Genomic DNA, 23,088 nt, shown 5'->3' with positions numbered 1-23,088 from the left:
GCCCAAGGGGCAAATGTGATGCTAGAAATTTGAGGTGAACACCCACAAGAAAGAAGCCTGGGACACACTGGAAATTAGTAGAAAACAAAGGACAAAGGAAGAAACAGGATGAGAAGATCTAAGACATTTTTCTTTAAACAGGGTTAGAGTGCTTATGCTTTTTTAATTTGGCTAGTGCCTGTGTAGCCAGCATGGATTAACCCAGGTTAATATGCAGATCTGTAAAAGCAGACTGAAGGTGAATTACCAGAAAGACTGAAAAGTTTAAGAGGCTTGGCAGCACTGGGAATTCCCTGGTGGTTCAGTGGTTAGGACTTAGCACTTGCACTGCCACAATCCAGGTTTGATCCCGGGTAGGGCAACTTATATCTTGGAGCCATTTGGTACAGCCAAATTAAAAGAAAAAAGAAAAAGAAGAAAGGAGTTTCAAAAGAGAAGGAATCTTTAATAGTGTCATGTTTTACCAAGAGGCCAAAAAAAAAAACTGTCCATTAGATTGGCAACGTAGAAGTCATTGGTGAATTTGTTGGTGTTAATTTCATAAAAGTGTGGGGGCAGATGTTAATTATCAGTCGACCAAGGGGACTTTGAGATAAAGACTAGAAACAGCAGAAGGACATCGTGTAACTGTAGGAGATCACAAAGCCAAGGAACGAGATTGTGTTTGAAATTTCCTTGGGAAAACAATGGGTCAAGTGAGTATAAAAGTTAGATAATGTCAGTATAAATGTTTCTTAGATAATATGTGAAAAGATAAAGCCATTCATAATAAATAAACTCAGAGTTACAGCAAAAAAGGTAATTTGGTAATAATAATACATGAAGTATTCTTAATCCTTTTACTACAGTAATTCTTAAATCTTCTGGTTTCTCAGAAAGGCCTTTTTGCTAAGGTTTCCCTTCTTAAAAGTGAAATCATACAGTTTTTGTCCTTTTGTGACAGGCTTATTTCACTTAATGCAGTGTTTTCAAAGTTCATCCATGTTGGTCACCTGTGTCAGAATTTCCTTTTTAAAGCTCAGTAAGTGTTAGTCACTCAGTCGTGTCCGACTCTTTGCAATCCCATGGACTGTAGCCCACGAGGCTGCTCCTTCATGGAATTCTCCAGGCAAGAATACTGGAGTGGATAGCCATTCCCTCCTCCAGGGGATCCTCCCGACGCCCAGAAATAGAACCTGGGTCTCCTGCGTTGCTGGCAGATTCTAATTTACTGTCTGAGCACCAGGAAAGTATATATACCACATTTTGTTTATCCATTGATTTTTTTTAATTTTTATTTATTTTAATTGGAGGTTAATTATTGTACAGTATTGTGATGGTTTTGCCATACATCAACATGAATCAGCCACAGGTATAGTATACATGTGTCCCTTCATCCTGGATCCCCCTCCCACCTCCCTCCCCACCCCATCCCTCTGGATTGTCCCAGAGCATTGACTTTGGGTGCCCTGCTTCTTGCATCAAACTTGACACTGGTCATCTGTTTTACATATGGTAATGCACGTGTTTGATGAACACTTAGGTTGCTTCTGCTCTTTGGCCTTTATGAGTATTACTGCTGTGAACATGAACATACAGATATCTCTGTGAGTCCCTGCTTTTGATTATTTTGGAGGTATATCCAGAAGTTGAATTGCTGGATTATGTGGTAATTCTATTTTTAATTCTGTTGAGGAACCACATACTGTTTTCCATAGCAGTTTCACTATTTTACATTCTCACTAGTGGTGCACTAGGGTTCCATTTTCTCCACATCCTCATCAATTCTTGTTATTTTCTGTTTTTTTTATTTTTTTTTATTTTTTTAATAGTCATCCATCCTAATGAGTATGATGTATTATCTTGTGATTTGGTTTGCCTTCTTTTCATAAAAAAGTCTAATGCATTTTAAAAGCTCTTTCAATCTTGATTAGTTAAATGTATGTATTACAAGAGTTTTTTTACTCTTCAAATTTTTTCTTCAGAATTATTCTAAATAAAACATTTCTCTCATATTTTTGACCTGTTATAAACAGTTTCTTTATTATAGGGAGATGTGCTTATAATAAGGCAGTAGTAAAATTGTGTCACAGCCCTGATTGCATATATTGAAATCTTCCAGCAGTAAATGGTGGAACCTCAGTCTTAAGTTTCTTTCACTCTTGGCTCTTATCTTGGCTCTACTCCTTCCTTTTGATCTAGAGAGATCTTATTTGCCATGTTACAGTGGAAAGATAAGTACCTAGTAATGAGGTGGGATTAATCAGCTAGGAAATAACATTCATAAGGTATTAGGAGTAACTATGATTGTTATACAGATTTAACTGCAGTATCTGGTCTTATAGTGGGCATCATACTCTTCAAAGACTTAGTTGTGAAGACTTAGTTAAGCGGTCTCAGCACTAAGTAGAAGAGGAATGAGCTAGTTTGTCATACTTCTGGCCCCTTGTAGTATGTTGTTAGTGCTAAGCCTAGAACTGGCCCCCAGCAGCACCATCTCAAGTAGTTAAGATTACTTTTTAGAAGGAAATACAATGCCATGAAGCAAAGCAAATAAAGTAGTTATTTTGCAATACAATACTCAGAGAATTCCGCATCAGTCCCACATTCTGGGAAGTGGTCCATCTTGCTTCTCATCTTGAGATCTGTGGCTCCTCAAAGCTGAGCCAACAGTGTTTAGGATGTCAGCTGTGTTCATCTGCTAGGGCTGCCATAAGGAAATAGTACAGACTTGGGTAGCATAAACAACTGAAATTTGCTTCCTTATAGTTTTGGAGGCTGAATCAAGCAATGCTGGCTGGGTTAGTGTCCTCAGAGGCCTCTTTCCTTGTCTTGCAAATGACTCTAAAGGAAAAACAGAACATAATTTATTTTGTTTAAATTTGTTTAAGTTGTTTAACTTTATTTATTTATTTTTTACCATTTTTAACTACATATGGTGTTCTTTTAAAATCTGAGACTGATATATATCTCCCACTTACATAGCTGATTCCACCAAATTAACTATAGAAAACATGATTTTAATTTTGCTTGTAGTAAAGGACTCCAAAATACATACTCTTTTAAGATCCAAGACTTTTTTCCCCGGTGAGTATGTCCTCATTGTTGATTTGATAAATTTTCACTCAGTTTATCAGTGATACTGCTTAAATTCATCAGCAGCAAAATTCAGTTTGCATGTCTCTGTATCAAAATAAGAGGAACATGGCTGGAGCTAGAGATTATCATACTAAGTGAAGTAAGTCAGACAGATAAAGGCAACTATTTTGAAGAAAAAGAACAGAGCTCAAGGGTCAAAATGATCTGAAGTTGAATCCTCTTTCCATCCATTTACTAACTCTGTCACCTAGACAGGTTAATTAACCTTTTTATATTTGTTTCCTAATCTAGAAAATGGAGTTAATAATAGTTGCTTTGTTAAATTGCAGAAATTAAAGGAGATAGCATTTGTTCCCTTTCTGGCACTGGTTAGATGCTCAGTAGTGTCCTCAATAATAATGTTTATTCACAGTAAAAAATAAGCCTTAAGTTGGTTCTTAGCTTTAGAGAATGTACAATGAGTTTTTAAAATAATGCTATAAACAAACATTTTTACTTTGTTTTAATTAACTTTTTTATTGTGGTAAAATACACATAGCATTACCATTTTTAAGTGTTCTTAAAAATGTATTAGGGCTTCCCTGGTGGCTCAGTGGTAAGCAATCTGCCTACAGTGCAGGAAATGAGGGTTCAATACCTGGGTGGGGAAGATCCCCTGGAAATGGAAATGGCAGCCCACTCCAGTATTCTTTCTTGGGAAATCCCATGGACAGAGAAGCCTGGCGGGCTACAGTCCATGGGGTCGCAAAGAGTTAGACACAACTGAGTGCACATGCGCATAAAAATGTGTTAATGGAGTATTAAATATATTCATATTGTTGTGTAACCATCACCACATCCATAACCTAACTCTTTTCATCTTGTATAACTGAAACTCTGTTTCCATTAAGTATAGTAACTTCTCCTTTCCTCTTCCTCCCAGCCCTTGGCAGTACCTGATTCCTGTCTATAATTTTGATTGCTCTAGGTATATACACAAAAGAATTGAAAATAATGTCTTGTTATCAAGCAAAGGGCTTGCTGCCCAAATTTGCATATAAGCCAATACAATGGCACCAGCTTTTGAGAAGAGAAAGGGCTTTATTGTGAGGTTTAACTGGCAAGGAAACAAGGAGGCGTGGCTCTCAATTCTGTCTCTTCATTCTGGGGTTTGGTGGAATGCTCACGAGTTAGAAGAGGGTTGGTTTGCAGAAGCCCTGGAGGGGCAGGTATCCAAGGCAGGGCTTTGGAGCCTGTCCATTTGTGGTGAGGTTAGGTTCAGCAGCTTCAGAACCAGATCTTCCTGCACCATGGACCCTGCACTTCTGACAGGGTTCTGGTCACATCTGGCCCTTTCATTCCGGGGAGGGGGGAAACTTTGGTTCTGGGTGTTACTTGAGGTCAAATTTTTCTCTTCTGAGCATGCTTTGGCTGCATGACTTGTGGTTTTGTTCTGTTTGTCTCTGAAAAACAACTCAGTATCTTGTTAGAAACAGGATAGGGCCAGTTTGGGCTGGTTCTGCGATTATAGTCTCAAAGAGATATTTACATACCTATGCTCATAGCAGCATGAGCCACAGTAAGTGAAAAGTGAAAGTAATTCTTGTCCATAAATAGATAAGCAAAATGAGGTATGTACATAACAATGGAATATTATTTAGCCTTAAAAAGGAAGGAAATTCTGACAGATGCTACCACATGGATAAACCCTGAGTAGCATGGATGAACAGTGAGCTGAGTAAAATAAGTCATATAATTACATTTTAAGCTTATTTTTAATGTTCTTCAAACATGAAAAACTATTTAGAATATTATATTAATGTTAAACTGCCTTGCCAGCAGGGAACATAATTTATTCAGTTCTGTGGGATGTAAGTTATGATTTATAAATATCCATGAATATGCTGTGTCTTCTTTTGAATTTCTAGAGTTAGATATTAAACTTGACTATTCTAGACTTATTTCCCCACTCCTGAGTCTGATGCTTTACTTTTTCTATCTAGGAGGAAAGTTTTATTTGAATTTTTAAAATCCTTATTTAAAAATTAGTCCATTTTAATACATTATTTGATTTTTAATTTTAGTCAGATTATTTTATTAACTTTTTAAAATTTTTGAGTGGCATACTCTTTTTTTTTTCTTTAATGAGATGGGTAGATATTTATCTAATATTGGATGAGATGGAAATGAAGTTTGTTTAATTCAGATTAACATGCTGCTTGCTTAATGTTAATTGCTCATCAATAGAGAACTCAAAGTGCTTATGTGGTTAAGAGTTAGAACTTCTAGTGAATGTTGGTTCTGCTACTGACTTCCTTTGTGGCTTTGAGAAAGATCTAACAACTACAAAGATTTAGCACTAGAATGTACACAAAATAGTTTGCCAGAAGCATTTGATAAAAGGCAAATTAACTGGGTGGCGATTTTGAAAGACTATTTCATTTGACTTGATAAAATCACTTAATGCAAGAAGTTGTAAGGGTTATCCTTTTTTACTAGTGGATAAAAACATGGGGTCCAGAGTCAAACTAACAAAGATTTAGGTACCTACCACCACTCTGTAGTCTTGGGCAAGTGTTTTACAACCCTAAACCTTGGTTTCTACATCTGAAAACTGGTTTTCATAGCAGGTAATATTTATTTACATGTGCCAGGAATTCTGCTAAACATTTTAATTTTAGACACATTATTTTATTTGCTTCATATAATAACCTTATTCAGTAAATGCTACTTTCTCCTCATTTCGCAGATGAGGAGCTGGGGTACAGAAAAGTAGGTAGCGTGATTAACTTGGTTTGTAAATAATCTTCGAGCTACAGATTAAATCCTGCTTCAGTCTGTTCCCCAATTCTGATTCCAAAATTCTAAAGTAAAATTTTGTGATTATAACAACTTGAGGATAGGCAGCCATGTCTTCTAATTTTTTTATATCACATAGCTCTTAGTATCATATACATTTGAGAGTATAGTATACATTTGATATGTATTTATTGATTGTTAGGAATTTCTCTTAGAAAACATGTAGATATATTTATAAAAAAATAATGGCCACTTTCTCTAAGAGCTAGTTCTTTCTATTATTCTTTTTAAAAGTTGCCACTGAAGGGTAATTTTAGGACTTTCATTCTAAGACTCTTTTGTCTTCATGCTGGTATTTTTTAAAAACAAATAAGAAAGCTATAGAGAAGGCTGACCTCTCAAGAATTTTTGTGTGGGGAATTACTTAAGGCATGAAAGTCCATAAACCATTTTTCTCCATTTCATTTTTTTGTGTATTTTCAACAAACTGTACTTCCAGTTAGTAAAAGATGGCAGTTTTTGTTTATACCAGGCCAAATTCCATTCTCATAAACTCAGAGTTCATTGGCCTTATTAAAGTCTAAAAGCCCTAATTGAGTATATTTTAATAAAGATTATCTACTCAATTTGGGGCTGTTTACCTCAGAACATTTTTTAAGAGTAGCATTTAAGAGTAGTAGGTTTCATAACAAATCCTACAACGTATATCCTTGTTTTTAAAAATAGCATTATAATTTTATTCTGATTATATCAGTAATATATCTGTGAATGATGCTGACATCCCAGTAACCCTTTCCTCGTTAGAAGATAATTCTGTGATATTTTGTCAAATAGTCGAGTATTTAAGTTTGTACAATGTAGATCATTGTACATTTCAGTAAATTTATTTATAAAATCATTGAATTGTTAAAGTGAGTGAATTTTATGGTATGTAAACTGTACCTCAGTAAAACTGTTAAGAAATATAACCATGCCAGGAGTTGACAATTTTTTCAATTTTTTGCTAATTGGAAAACTAGGATGATGTAATTATTTTATTTCTTCTTTACTTCTATTTTCTTTCATACTGTGGCTATGGTTTGTTGCTATAGATAAATAACTGATTTATCTAAAACTAATTTTTTTATGAAGTATTTCAGGACAGAGAAATGTTTACTTTATTCTCTGGCAAAGAGCATACTTTCTTTTCTAATATAAGCTTGAAATTTATAAGACTCTTAGAAAACATCTTGTTTCATTTATTTTTTAACTCTCTTTTATGGACAGTTTGGATTTTCCCAAAGTTATAAAAAAGAATGGGTGTGAATTACTCCACATTGCTGATTGTTTGTTTACACTAGGTTACAAAATTGGAACACAGTATTTTTTCCATTGCTTTTGTAAACATTGGTTTAACTTATCTATATAGCTTTGTTCTCATTTTAAAAAACAAAGTACTTATGGACCCTTTCCAATGTATTTATTGTCTGCTTTTTCTTTCTTTGGGGTTTTGATATTATTTATATTTTAAAATTAACTTGTTAGGAGAGTAACTTTTTCCGTGAAACTTACTTTTAGGAAGATTTTTGTGTGTTCTTAAAGATATTCTGTATGTGTGTCTTCTCCAAAGAAGTATGATCCATTTTAAAATTTTACTATATCCTGAAAAATTATTTTATGAAAGCGATCTTGCAAGTCTAATAAGGGCCAACTTTTTAAGATCTAATTAAGATGTTATTGAGATCCGTTAACTAATATTTGACAACATCAAGCATTGGTGAGGATGTGAGGGCCTAGAGACATTGTAATTAAAAGGCACTTAGAATTTAAGAATTAATTGGGGTGGCTTGATTTCTCATTAGTTAAATCATCATGCACTTATTCTGTGGCTTGAAACTATTAGACATTAGATGATGATAATAGTTGTCATTGTTACTGTTTTATGTGTACCAGTATATAGTGCTTGCTGTTTTATCAGACACTGTCATCAAGACTTTACTTATAGTAACTTGTTTAATTCTCACTGTGATCCTATGAAGTAAAGACTGCTACTTTCCTTGTTTAACAGATAAGGAAAATAAGTCACACAGAACTCACTCAAAAACACAGATCCCCAGGTAGACATTGCTCTTAACCACTTTACCATAATAAGAGGACTGCTTTCCTTTTCTTTTTTAAAGGAAACAAAAGGTTCTTCATCTTGAAAGAATTAAAAAGTACTTAGTGTAAAAAAATGAGAATTAATACTTTACTGCTAGAAGGATGAGTGTTATTTCCAATGACTGACAGAGTCTGATTACTGATGCTTTTTCATAGACTGCTAGGCAGTTAGTTCAGACAGTATTATTTGAATTTAGTCACATAATCTTTATTAGTATTTTTTAATGTGTATGGTAGTTTATATCACTTGTCTATTTGCATTGGTTGCATTTTTTTGTGGGAAATCTTTATCTGCTGCTTAAAAGATAAGGAGTGTAAATATACTTCACATTCCCATCTAACTTTTGAAAAATCTGTATCATTGTAACTCAAAATATGAACTGTAATTTCACATAAGAATGCTAATAGTTGTTGATTAATTTATGACATATTAATATAAGTAAATAAAAATATTGTAATAAATTGATATTTCATATCAATTGATAATTGATATTTGTTGAAGTAAGCACATGGTTTATAACTTTAGTTGATAAATAAAACCCAAAAAAGGTTGTAAACATTTTAATAAGCTTATTATACATACTAAGAATAAAGTATCTCTCAGTATAAATATGTTTTGGGAGAAAAGTTCAAGCTATTGTTTTGTTTTTTTCTTAAATCAGTTCATTCCCCCTCCTTTGTTTATATTTTATTTTTTAGGATTTTGGCCCCCAACAGTAATTATCAGGATATTGAGACCCTCTATAACTTCCTAATCAAGTATGAGGTAGGAAAAATATTTTTAAATGTTTATCATATTTCCATTATAATCAAGTTTTAATATAAACAAACAGAGGTGTTCTAAAATGGAATGCTATTTAATTGCTGTTTACTTTAAATTCTTAAATGCCACCAAAGTTTGCTCCCGACATTCATTTTTTGTCTTTCATTCTCTTAAGTGAGCACATGTAGTAGAGACCTGTACTAATACAACATGGAGCTGTTTCCCATCAGGGACGCTGTTGCTATGCTGGATAGGGCATTTCTTCATTGTGTGGAACGTTGCAGGATGCTTCAACATCTCTGATCCTCAGATACTAAACGCCAGTACTCTCTCAGTCATTGTGACAACCAAAAATACCCTCCCACCGCACCCAACTCATATACCCAGATGGCCCCTAGGGAGGAAGAACCACCTCCGGTTGAGCACCACTGATTACTGAAAAGGAAAGCTATAATTTAGTTTTCTCCATAGCAGCAGCATAGACCCTGGAATTAAAGCTCTGATGAGGCTCCAGTGTATTTTGTAAATTAATCTCCGTGCTTTTCTTATCCTTGTTGATCCAAGGAAAGTATTCTGTTGATCTTCAGCTTTGTTTGCCTAAAGTTCTTTGCCCATGTGCGCATATATTCTTTCCTTTTTGAGGGTGTGTGTGTTTAATTTTTAAAACACTCTAAATATAGGAATATGACAAATATTTACGTGTCACTTTTCTTGTGAAGTTGAACATCTTTATATGTATTCCTTTGCTTTTATTCCTGATTAGCTCTTCAACTTTTTTTTTTTAATTTAAAAAATTTTTTAATTTGGCTCTGCTGGATCTTTGCTGATGTGCAAGGGCTTTCTCTAGTTGTGGTGCCCCAGCTTCTCATTGTGGTGGCTTCTCTTGTTACAGAGCATGGGCTGTAGAGCACAGGCTCCATAGTTGAGGCTCATGGGCTTAGTTGCTCTGAGGCATGTGGAATCTTCCTGGAGCAGGGATCAAACCTGTGTACCCTGCATTGGCAGATGATTCTTAACCACTGGAGCACCAAGGAAGTCCTCTGTAACTTCTTTATGCCACATCTTATATTAAGAACCTAGTGTTGAAGAACATAGACTCTGAAGTCAAACTAGTCATGTTCAAATGTTGGTTCTGCCGCCAGTTAAGAGTATAATCTTAGAAGAGTTATCTGATTGTCCTTGTCTCAGTTGCCCCATCTTAAAATGGGAATAACATAAGTAGATAAACTACAGCTATTCATTAAATAAGACTAAATAACTTAATACATATAAAGTGCTCCAAACAGTACCAGGCACAAAGTAAGTGTTCAGTAAGTGTTACTTCTCTTATTTAAGGAATGAATGGTGTTTATATGTACCTTTTAAAAGTTACCCTTAATATGTTCAATTCAGTTCAGTTGCTCAGTTGTGTCCATCTCGGTGGCCCCATGGACTGCAGCACACTAGGCTTTGCTATCCATCAACTCCCGGAGCTTACTCAAACTCATGACCATTGAGTAGGTGATGCCGTCCAACCATCTCATCCTCTGTTGTCCCCTTCTCCTTCTGCCTTCAGTCTTTTCCAGTATCAGGGTCTTTTCCAAGGAGTCAGTTCTTTGCGTCAGGTGGCTGAAGTATTGGAGTTTCAGTTTCCAGCATCAGTCCTTCCAATGAATAAATATTCAGGACTGATTTCCTTTAGGATTGACTGGTTGGATCTCCTTGCAGTCCTAGGGACTCTCAAGAGTCTTCTCCAACACCACAGTTCTTAATGCTGTATAACCACTTTATGTGATTATTAAGATAATTTCCTCTTTTGAGATGATTTGATGAAATAATTATTTCATCATGCTTTCTTAATTTCAATCCAATAAAAATTTATTTGGAGAAACAATGGGACAATTTTAAAATCACATCCTGGAAAAATCTGATATATAGGTCTTTGGGGGGTTTAGTACTTTCTATTGCTAAGAGCATTGGGAGAAAATACCCAATTTGTTATTTATAAGAATATGTGGATCTGAGTCCCAGATTTTTAAAGTTATTTCTATTAGCTGAACTTCATCTCCAATACCAATATTACAGTGGATGTATTTGTCTCATAAACAGTGATAGGGACAATGTAAAATTTTTAAGATGTTTGTTACTATACTTAAACCTTTGCTTTGATTTTTTTAAGAATTAAGAATAATATGACCATTTCTCATATTTGGCACTCACTGTTAACACTACAACTAAGAGTTAATGATACCAATTCCATTTTACAATCATAACTCTTAATGTTTACTGACAGGGGTATCTTTTAGTTATTTGTTTTCTGGGAATTAAAATTGTACACTTAAGCACAGAAATGATACTTAATAGTGTAATTTAAAACTTCCCAATATGACTAATTTAAAATATCTTGTATCAAAACTAAGGAAGATAGTGAAATGATATATTTCAGGCTAGAACCTGTGATGTATGTCATGAATCTGTGTTTTAGGTTTCCTTTAGTAGTAGGTTCACTGCCTACTTTAGAAGTCATCTGCTACAACCTGGAGTCACATCACCCCAGCCATGTTCTGGGATAAGGGTCTAAATTGATATGGGTGATTGTTTTCAAAACTACAGATAAATCAGATAGTTGTTTGTTTGTTTTTTTCCTAAAAATCTGCTAATGGCTTCAAGAACTTTTTTGTATTTCTATTGTGTCAAGTTCAAAATCAGTTCTTCAGCTGATTTTTCTCAACAGTTGGTAGAGAACAGATTATTCTTTTTATCTTATGATCAAAGATCTGCAGTGTTGACTGTTGACATTTGCTGGCCTAAGTCTGGATACATTTATAGGTCCCAGCATGTTGGGGCAATAGAGAAAATATCAAAGACCCTTGAGATCATCAGGGCAGAACATGTAGAAAAATAGGAATCGAACTGGTTGATAAGTTAACTCTAAATGTATATCTTAAAACATTTTTAGAAGATTATTTTAATAAAAATTATAAAGTACCTAAAAATCATGATAAATAATATACCACTTTCTTAAATCATTAAATATAATAGTAAATATTATGTATAATTAAATAACATTTTCAGCAAAAATTGAGGATTATATATATTTCAAATTTATATTTAAAAACTATGTGTTTTTAACTTTTAGTGAATGGAACATTTTCTATACAGATATGTTGAATTTGTTATAAAAATACTGAAAGAAGCTCATGGAACTTTTGCAAATAAGCAATACCCTAAACTCTACAGGAGACTTTTCATGATATAAATCTTTAAAGTAGTGTTAAGTCAATGTAGGAACAAAAATTTTTCCTCATCAAAAATGCATATGCTAATAATAACATAAGTATTTTTAAAAGTAAAGTGAATAGAAGATAGTTTCATTTAGTTTCCCTTCACTAATTCAGAATTTCTAGAAAGTTAGAAACTATGTTATTTCTTGAGTAATCCGGGGCTGAGGGCTAAGTCGCTTCAGTCATGTCTGACTCTTTGCGACCCTATGGACTATAGCCCCTCTCAGGCTCCTCTGTCCATGGGGTTTTCCAGGCAAGAATACTGGAGTGGGTAGCCATTTCCTTCCCCTGGGGGTCTTCCTGACCGAAGGATTGAACACCTGTCTCTTATGTCTCCTGCATTGGCAGACGGGTTCTTTACCACTAGTGCCATCTGGGAAGCCCCCCTTGAGTAATCTGATAAAAAGAATTTCCTTCTACAAATTTCCAGATTCTTCCTTGCAACATAAATAAAATATTGCCTAAATCAGTGGTAAGCCTCAAGAAATATAGGATTCCTTCACTGTGTTCTCCACATGTGCCACAAAAAGTTTTTGTATGATGAAGGACTTTTATTTTTACAGTATTATAAATTGTGAATTATAATAGATATTTATAAACTGAAACATATTCATTTAAATATGTAGATGTTGATAGTCGGAAAAACATATTTCTTTAGAAAATGTCTATAAATCATCCATTTCCCAAAACAGATAGATTTTTCCACACAGTTTATTACTTTAGTGTTTAAAGTTATTCAGAAATAACTTTCAGAAGGGTCACCCGTAGTATTCAAATGTTGTTAGAGTTGACTACTTAACTTTTTCTTTCAGCTTAAATTATTTCTAATGTTCATGAAATAAACAAGATGTGGCTGATTCTGCTTACAACAGCCTACCTGTATGACCCAAATCTACTTTAGCTTTAGGTATAGGTATTAAATGTTAACAATTTATATACTTTTCCCAGAAAATAAATATTGAATAAGTATAATAGGGCTAGGCTAATTGATGCATGAAATCTGCTGATAAGAGCTAGTAATAGTAGAATTTAGCATTGCATGTATTATACACATTTTTTTTCTGTCCATTTGATCTCTAAAGTGATCATCTGCTTTGTTTGGAGTCCCACAAATCCCAGGACCATCTCACTTCTGGTTCTGTTAACAGATTAAGTTGTAACAATAGGACTAACATTTTTACACCTAGTTCAGTGTTACGTGTTATGTTCACTGAACTTCTAATTGTTATTATTTAGTCCTTTTTTATGCAAAAGCAAAAGCTTGACATTCTCCTCCTTCAGAATATGAGCCATTCTAATTGTGCTCTCACCTTTCATTTGACTTAATATGCGTTTTTAATAGCTATATTTTGATTCTTTTCAGGTAAATAAAAATGTCAAATTTACTGCCCAGGAACTTTATGACTGTGTTTCACAGGCTGAGTATCGGTAAGTCATGTATGTATGTATAGTCATATATATTGGAGAAGGCGGTGGCACCCCACTCCAGTACTCTTGCCTGGAAAATCCCATGGTCGGAGGAGCCTAGTAGGCTGCAGTCCATGGGGTTGCTAAGGGTTGGACACGACTGAGCAGCTTCACTTTGACTTTTCACTTTCATGCATTGGAGAAGGAAATGGCAACCCACTCCAGTATTCTTGCCTAGAGAATCCCAGGGATGGGGGAGCCTGGTGGGCTGCTGTCTATGGGGTCGCACAGAGTCGGACACGACTGAAGCGACTTAGCAGTAGTAGCAGTCATATATATATGTATGTAGATATATCAGAGTGACTTGCTCTTGCCATGTATAGCACTAACTTGGTGGTGGTGAAGGGTTCTTTTTATGTCTTCACTATACTATGTTTTTTTTTTAGCTTTTATAAATATGAAATAGTTCATACATATAAAAAAACTGTCATATAAAAAAACTGTGTGTGTATATATGTATGCATATAGCAAGTTTAATTTTTAAAGTAAATTCTCAAGTTTAGGGATGTCAAGGCTCTTTTATATTTTTCAAAAATATTGAAGACCCACCCCTAAGAGCTTTTGCTTATGTGGGTTTTATCTATCTATATAGAAATTAGAATTGAGAAATTTCTAATATTTATTCATTTAAATAGGCTGTGTACAGTTTTCTCTGTTCATCTGGCATTTTCCAGTAATGAAATCATATATAAGAAAATAGGAAATTTTTGTTGTGCTCAAATTGTTCTTTAATGTATCAATGCTGTTACAATAAATTGTGTTCAAAACAAGAACCGTAGCAGAACGGACTGTATTCTCATTGCTGTGTAATATGCCAGTGTATCACTTAACCAGTTTATTTGCCATTTATAATTTGCAGATATATTTGTGTAGCTACAGAATTGTATGAGTGGACGCAATGACAAAGTTAACTATCAAGGTGGTTCTACTGGTAAAACTCTAGATTGATAAATATGTTTGATGATATCAAGACACTAGAACTGATACTCATACACAAATGTTACCAGGCAGCATAACTGAAAATTCATGCACTTGATTAAAATAAGTTTTCTAAGAAAATCTGAAGTCAGTTAGGCATGCATCATCTGTTATAGCTGAGGATGAAAATGATTTTTTACCCTAATCTTCAGACTACCGATTAATCAGTTATGTTCTTATTTATGGGCTTCCGTGGTGGCTCAGTGGTAAAGAATCCATCAGCCATTGTAGGAGACATGGGTTCAATCCCTGGGTCGGGAAAATCCCCTGGAGAAGGAAATGGCAAACTACTCCAGTATTCTTGCCTGGAGAATTCCATGGACAGAGGAGCCTGGTGGGCTACAGTCCATGGGATCACAAAAGAGTCAGACATGACTCAGCAGCTAAACAACAATCAACAACTCTTACTTATAGATTGTTACAGATAATCTACGTTTAAAGGTTTGTATACTTGAGATTTGGATCAAAAATATAATGTCTTCCAGTCTTGGTGATATTTTTGAAGGTGTTATGCTCCGTATATAACTTGGAGGGCAGAGTCCCTTACAGGATGTTCCATTCAAATGTCTAAAATTATTTTGACTTCAGCTTACTGTTTAAATATTTGGGAAGTTTTTTTGGTTTGTTTTGGAGAGGGAAAGGATGCAAGTGTCAAATGTTCAAAGTTAAAGTAGTAGTACCTATTTTTCTTTGTTTTCTTTGCCCTTACAATGCCAAGAATTTGAACTATGATATTAATTAATAAGCTCCCTCTTATATCCTGAAAGGATGATTTTAAAGAGAAATCCAATATGTCTAATGTCTTGAATGCATTGGAAAATGGCAGTTGCTGTTCAAGTGGGCTTTTAAAGTGAAGAGCTTTTAGATTTGTTACTCTGTTGTTTTTTTAAAATTATTTGCTATATTTTCAGTGAATGGTACCTCCCATATGAACCTCTGCTATACTCCACAGCTCAGTTTTCAAGTAAGTTGCCAGAAGACAGAGGTTCTTTTTGTTTCAGTAGTTCATACTAGACGCAGAGCCAAATGCAATAGATAAGAGGTAGCAAAGCTTCCCTGTGACTCAGAAGTGAAAACGAAAGAATGATTTAACTTCACTATATTAAGAAAAACAATTACTTAGAATGTCTGACTTTGGTAATCTTTGTTTTTGATTTGTGACATGTTGTGAAGGAAGAGGCTGTTGATGTGTTAACATCAAATTGATTGCAATAGGGAAGAAATTAAGTAGCTCAAGAAGAAAACTATTTTATAGGTTCTGATAAGGCAGGTAATTAAGGTTTCACATTGAAAGTGGCTTGGACCAAAATTTGAATTCCATGACACAGCAGAGCCTTGGTGTTCCTGTGTACACATCAGTGAGTGTTTTCTCTCTTCTGTAGTTTGTAGATTCTTTGTCCTAGCTTTTGCTCTTGCCAGTGGGGTCTGAGCACTGCTTACCCTGTGCAGATGAGGAGTTTGCTCAGAAAATCCAGGATGATAAATTAATAAGATTATCAAATAAATTACTAAATAAATATCTTGTGTGATATCCTCTATTGATACATATATGAAAAATAAGTTAGGAATAGTGTTTAATTCACTTTGCTTGACCTATAAATTCTTGACAGAATGTTCTGGCATGTTTACAAGACAAGTCTCTAAGGTCATTTTTCCTGTGTGAAATGCACATTGGTTTGTGACATCAGCTCCTTCAAGTACCTGGTATATCCAAATAATATGCTGCCTAAGGCACGAGTATCAGGAACAACTTTGTTTTCCTTATGGCAAGAGCTTTCCGGAATTACTGCTTTCTGAGCTCCAGGGATCAGCTCTGTGGTAGTATCACATTAGAGCTCTGGTTCTCTGAAGTGTGGTTCCTGGAGCTGAGTGTTAGCACCATCTGGGAACTTGCAAGAAATGCACTCTAAGACTCTAGCCCAGACCTTCTGAGTTATATGTACTACATTGTATTCCATTTTCCCTTTACTTGAGATGCACATTGCAAGTATTTAGAATCATTAAGAGAGCTGTAAAGCAATATCCATTGTACTCTTTTTCTTGTACCTAGAAAGGATTTTGGAAAAAATATTGGAGGTAGGGCACTTCAGTTCACTACTGCCATGCCACTTTGACAAAATTAGCTATGGAAATGAATTAGATAACTGCTGCAGTTATTGTTTATTGATTTGATCAAATTTCTGCTTATTTTGACCCATCTGAGATTTGGTGAAAGTTAATTTAAGACTCATAATAGGATGATTTAGAAAATCAGTGGCAGTTCTGTAGAAATTTCATGAACAGTACAGAATTGCAGAACTAGAAGCAATCTCCAGCCTTTCAGTTTTGTTCCAGAAAGGATTAGGAGTTGGGATTGTTTAGTTTGGCAAAGAAATAGGACCACCTGTAAGGGACATAAAATATCTGTACTGTTGGAGGAAACAGGGATAACAACTTCTTGTTTTGTTTTAATTTAGGCAAACAGCTTATAGATTTTTTTTTTAAGCCCAATGTAAAGAAAGAACTTTCTAGCAATTAAGAGATATCAGAATAGGTAATAGGCTTTCTCTCAGTTGTAAATGTCTCATCAGCGGGAGGTGAAAGCTAAGGTGAGAGAAGTCATTGGAGATGCTACAGATCAGTAGGCAAAGGTGTTAAGCAGTATCTAATATTCTACTGTTCTGCTTCTAATCCATTGAGGAAAGGAACTCAGAAGTTCCTATCATCATAGTCTGGTATTGGCCAAACACACACGATGGTGTGTTTGGTCGATACTAGAAAAACATTTGATACTTTCCTCAGCAGCAATGACAACTTGATGCAGGAAGCAAAATCTGTAGGTGATAATCCATCATCAGAATGCTGCCTCACACAAATAAAGAAACTACATGTCACCAGGATGAAAGAGGGCATAGGGCTCACCTCTTAACTAGGAGGGGGAGGGAAAGAGAAGGAAGAAAGAAGAGGAGACGCCGAAATAGATAGAAAGTCTAGTTACTAAAAGAGTTTTTTTCCACATGTAGAATAAGTAATCAAGAACAGGAATAGGGACCTACCCTTTTTATTTCACTTTTAAGTTTATAGGAAAACATTTTACATCTCTCTATTTTGGATCTCTTAGAGTCTTCCGAAAATCATTTTCTGAGTAGTTGTAAAGAACTGGCAAGAACATAACACTGATTTTAAGCCCTCTAAATATAGGAAATAGGTCTAGAGTAACAGTCAAAAGTCAGATTTGAATCAGCCTCACTGCATGTTTTCAGGAAGTGAGGCCTCTCCAAAAACATAGTGTATTTAATATACTTTGCTGCCACTGTTGGCTCTCATCCTGTTCCTTCGGTTCCGATTCACTTCTTGTCCCTTTGGGCCCTGCATCAGGGGATCCAGGTGTGGGGGAGGAGGGGTAGTGTGCAAAGGTAGCTAGGAGTCCTTCCCAATACCCTGGAGGTGGCTCAGAGCAATCTTAGAAACCAAAGAAGTAATAGCAGTGTACATGCTGCTTAGTTGCTCAGTTGTGTCTGACTCTTTGTGGCCATTTGGACAGACTTCTCTGTCCATGGGATTTTTCAGGCAAGAATACTGGAGTGGATTGCCATTTCCTCCTCCAGGGGATCTTGCCAACCCAGGGATCGAACCTGCATCTCCTGAGTCTTCTGCATTCAGGCAGAATGTTTACCCACTGAGCCACTGGGGGCTTCCCAATAACCGTGTAACTTTCATAATAAAAATAACTGCTGTTTTCTGATGCAGTACTGGATACTGGGTATTCTTTGTGAACTTATGCAGACGACCTCTCAGTAGATTTAAATAGGTTTTCAGGGGATTTGAACTCTTGACACCATGTGTAATGGGTTGGTGCTCTAACTGATGACTCAGTGATCCCACAGTTAATAGGCCTCCTGTCAGCTTTTGAGATTCAGCTAAGCTTAATGTTAGATACAGTTGTGAGTAGTTGGGGCAAATATCAGGCATTTGCGACCTCCTTTCTCACTTCTGGTTTAGAGTAGTTAACTAGTATTCATCTGTTAATGTCTAGGTGATCGAAGTCAAAGCTGCCAACTTCCTGTTCCTGTCCAGTGTCTGTTCCTGTCCTCTTAGAACCCACTAGTCTTGCTGTCCTTCTAACTCCCAAACCAAATAAAACAAAAATATGTGATCTACTCTACAGTGTTCTTATTGGCAGCAGGTCTTCCCTGGAAACCATTATTCATGATTTCAGTAATATCCCCAAGATCATCTCCATGATAACTATCTAACAATTGCATTACTAAGTTGTTTATCCTGCCACGTTGTTTGGTTCATTGGAAGGACTGATGCTGAAGCTGAAACTCCAATACTTTGGCCGGCCACCTGATGTGAAGAACAGACTCATTTGAAAAGACCCTGATGTTGGGAAAGATTGAAGGTGGGAGGAGAAGGGGACGACTGGATGAGATGGCTGGATGGCATCACCGACTCAATGGACATGAGTTTGAGTAAACTCTAGGAGTTGGTGATGGACAGGGAGGCCTGGTGTGCTGCGGTCCATGGGGTTGCAAAGAGTCGGACATGACTGAACGACTGAACTGAATAAGCCATTTCTCTAGGCATTTTTACTCTCAAATATCAAATAATATATTCCCAATCCCAGTGTTCTCCTTATGTAGTGCGATTTTTTCCTTTATCTTGCTGACTGTCTTGTAGTCACATGACATTTCTTTATCCTCTAGGGAGAAGTTAACCATTGGATGCCGCCAGCTGACGGAGATGGAACATACCATGCAGCAGTGCAATGCCTCTGTCTCTGTGGAGGCCAGAACCAGGGGGTGGTGTGAAGACATGCTCGACGATGGGACTTAAGCACCGATTTGTAACTTAGAAGGAACTGCATTTGTCTTCAGGAACAACAGAGTACTTTTCAACCTTTTGTGCCAAACCTGAGAGACTTGCAAGAAATCTCATAGGTATAAAAAGATGATTGCCTAATACTGACAATCTCATTGAGCTTCTGTTGCATCCATTGTGGAATAAATCGTGGACTCAACTCTTCAGAAGTTGACCTTACCTCCCTACCTCTACTCCTAATACTGAGCCAACGTGACTAATGAAAGGAGAGCCATCTTTTTGGACATCTTAGGGCAAGAGCCACTGTGGCAGCTGAGGAAGGCCAGGAACACAGCATTAGCATCTCCCTCAACCCCAAATATGGGCTGGTGACCAGATACTTTCAAACCTCAAGAAAGAATTAGAACATGACCATGATCATCATATTCCACAGGAGAAATTTTACCCTGGGCTGTTTTCTGATCAGACTGCCTTCCATGTAGACTGGGTGAAGTAATCACATCCCTTTAACTTCCCCCAAGGTAAGGGAAGTAGCATTTTTACTTCAGCTCCACCTTGCTACAGCCTTTTCTCTTCCCTGGGCTTCAGGGAAGAAGCTCTTCAGGAAGCTTCCAATGGGAAGAACAGGGAGACCCCTCTACTCAGTTTTCAGATGTGAAGCAGCGTGGATTTATGGGATCAGGTGGCAGTGGCTGATGTTTGCCCCTAGCTAAACCAAGTGTTTAATTAACTTATTATATCGGAAGTTGGAAATCCTTGTTTTCTAAAGTATAGTATGCCGTTGTTAATACATTTGAGAAAATCTGATTTAGTATTCTATTATAAATGTTAATTTATTTTTTAAAGCAATAAATTATTTTTAGTGATTTTACTTTTCATCTTCCAAATTTTGTTTCTGAACTATGTACAGGTATGACTATAAAAGTGACCCTCTGATAGAAGAGAATTATGCGGAGTGCTTACCACCAGGAAGAAGGATCTGATGAGCTTTGTTTGCATAGAAAGCCACACCTCCTCCCAGGAGCTCAAAGTGCCCTCAGGGAAATGAGCCCTTGTAGAAGGAGAAGCTTCCAAAGTATCTCTGCTGTCTGCCTTTTTCCTTTTCCTTCCTCAGGAGCCAAGAAAGCATCCCCTCCCTTAACAAAAGAGCTTTCATCAGATTTTTCTTCCTCAACTACTTCTAGTTATTATTGGGTTTTACTGTTTGGGGTTTGTTGTTGTTGTTTTGGCGGTGCCTCGCAGTTCGCAGGATCTTAGTTCCCCAACCAGGATTAAACCCAGGGTCATGGCAGGGAAAGCACCAAGACCGAACCGTGGACTCTGTGGAACTCCCTGCTCTGCTTCATTACCTCCCTTTTTCCCTTTTATCTTTTTAATATGTTATACTTTTTAGGAAATTTCTTTTCACTCTGGTCATGACTTATTTCACCCTATACATGTGGATTTTAATTTTATCCTAGTCTTTGTGTCTTTCACTTTCTGCATTGTCAGTTTTCAACCTTTTTATTTAAATATTTATTATAAGATACAAGTGTTTTCTTCTTTCTAGTCTTATTTTTCTCTTTGGCTACATTCTTTAAAAAAATTTTAGTGTTTGTTTCTTTGAAATGTCAGATCTTTTTTGTTGCCTTTTCCTGATTTTAAACTTTCTGCTGTTTTCCCTAATAGTCCATTGCAGGAGTTGAGGGCTTCCTTTCCTCCTGTCCCCTACTCTTTTTTTTTCTGGGTCTCCTCTCTGGATTGGAGTAATTTAGTTGACGTAATGATCATTTAAGCACTCCCTTGCACAGAACATAAATTTGTTTTGATAGAAGATTATCAGATCTTTAGAACTTCAGGTTTTAAAATCTCCATTCAGTATGGATAGCTATTGTATTTTGTTTGAGGGGACTGATGAAGAAAATCCCATGAGGGGAAGAGCTCTTTGCATAATGCCTTGCCTTAGTGAGGAGCTGTGATAACTTTTTGATATGCAATACCCAAGGATAGAGTTCATGGAACCATTTTACACCAACCTTTCCTAGCTTACTTCCACAAGATCATCTTATTTCCTTCTAGGAAGTACCTGGTTTGAATCCTCTGGTTTGCAGCTGCCATAGCTCTTCCAGCATTCTGAGCCAAAGAAAAGTTGGCTCAAGAATGTTTGTGTCCTACTGGGTCTTCTTGTTAGGACCTACAGTGGGCAATTGGAACTGCACAGGGTGGAACCTCTCAGATGGGTTCATTTCACTTTCCTATCATTGTCTTTGCCTGTCATATGAAAGACAGGGGACACAAGACCAAACTGAAACTTTATTTCCTTGATCTTTTGGCCATCATCTTGAAAATAGAAGTCCTTTCACCCTCCCAAGGTTGACCCACGATTATTTAGTGTCTTGGTCTCCCTTAGACTTCCCTGGTGGCTCAGATGGTAAAGCATCTGCCTACAATGCGAGAGACCCAGGTTCGATCCCTGGGTTGGGAAGATCCTCTGGAGAAGGAAATGGCACCCCACTCCAGTACTCTTGCCTGGAAAATCCCATGGACGGAGGAGCCTGGTAGGCTACAGTCCATGAGGTCACAAAGAGTTGAAGACAACTGAGTGACTTCACTTTCTTACAGTTCATATTCCTGATGTGACATCTCCTCAAGTTCACCTACCTTTTGGAGCCTTTTAGCTCCTACTGACTCATCCCATGAATTGGAATGAATTTACCTTTTTTTCTAAGAGGGAATGTATCTCACTATTAATGAAATGCATCTTGCACTGAGGGATGCTGCCACCCGTACTCCTTTTCTGATTCAGATCGGATCAGATCAGACTGACAGCCCATTCTCCATCCAGTTGGTGGATCCTTAGGCTATTTGGCCAAAAAAACAAAAAACCCCACTCCAGGGAAAACAAGCAGCTGCATGAGCGTGAGCAGAATCTATAGCTGTGAACCAAGAAAGGAAGGTGGTAAGACATTCAGATCTCAGGTACCACCAAGGCTCAGTATTCCTAACTGCGATCTAAACTGAGTCTCCTAGCCTGTGCAACTTGATGGCTGACTAATGGTTGTAGGCAAAACTACATTAATTTGGGATATAACCCTTGCATGGCCAGACAGAATGAATGGTTCCCTGATGTGATTTCTAGTCAGGTAAAATAATACTAACATGTCCTAGCCTTTTTAAAAAGCCTTTTCTTTTAAAGGTTTGGTTAAGCTAGAAAGACAGACCCTTTCCAAGTGTACAATTTTTAGTTCTGTCAGACACCATCACACAGTAGCTCACATATGAGTTTCAACTGCTCCTTAAAATTCCCTGGTGCCTTTTTGTAGCCAACTCCCATCCCCACCTCAGGAAGCCACTGATGTCTCCTGTCCATGTAGTTCTTTTCCGGAATGCTCTGTAAATAGAGGCTTTTCACTTAGCATGAGGCTTCTGACGATCCATTTGTGTTTTATCGTGTTTTTATTCCTTAGTATTTCATTGTATGGATGTACCCTTCTATCCATTCAACTGTAAGGATATTTGAGTTTTCAGATTTTGGTGATTATGAATAAAGCTATTATATTCATACACAGGTTTCTCTAAGAACATGTTTTCATTTCACTTGGATAAATACTTAGGAATAGGGCTACTGTCTCAGAATATTTAACTTTATAAGAAACTGTCAAACTTTCTAAAGTGTATCATTTTGCTTTTTACATTTTCCTAATGATCAATGATAGTAAGCACATTTTCATGTTATTATTAGATTCCATTTATCAGAGTGTCTTTTTCCAAACCTTTTGCAGGATGTTTCAGTTCGTCTCTTAAATTTTTCTGATTCATTAAAATTTGGTATTCTGTGTT

At 36.4% G+C, this 23,088-nt stretch overlaps 1 protein-coding gene across 13 annotated transcripts in view; it reads left to right on the top strand.

Moving 5' to 3' along the window:
* SWT1 (SWT1 RNA endoribonuclease homolog) overlaps positions 1-22,816 on the top strand; it is a 112,655-nt gene extending 89,839 nt beyond the window's left edge. For 8 of the 13 annotated variants that reach the window (XM_006060521.4, XM_006060519.4, XM_044942722.2 and 5 more), the window contains 3 exons: positions 8,695-8,761; positions 13,385-13,449; positions 19,155-20,140. In XM_006060521.4, coding sequence (XP_006060583.3) covers positions 8,695-8,761; positions 13,385-13,449; positions 19,155-19,284 — 262 coding nt within the window. In that variant the 3' untranslated portion in view covers positions 19,285-20,140. Of the gene's footprint in view, positions 1-8,694; positions 8,765-13,384; positions 13,450-19,154; positions 20,141-20,179 lie in introns of those variants that run through there. The other 5 variants (XR_006551052.2, XM_044942723.2, XR_006551053.2 and 2 more) reach the window with 5 other exon arrangements.
* Positions 22,817-23,088: the final 272 nt, after the last annotated feature.

This window comes from Bubalus bubalis, chromosome 5, assembly GCF_019923935.1.
Source record: "Bubalus bubalis isolate 160015118507 breed Murrah chromosome 5, NDDB_SH_1, whole genome shotgun sequence".
In the NCBI taxonomy this organism is placed as follows: domain Eukaryota; kingdom Metazoa; phylum Chordata; class Mammalia; order Artiodactyla; family Bovidae; genus Bubalus; species Bubalus bubalis.
The sequence above is the reverse complement of the archived record's forward strand: the minus strand, read 5'-3'. Positions and strand labels throughout refer to the sequence as shown.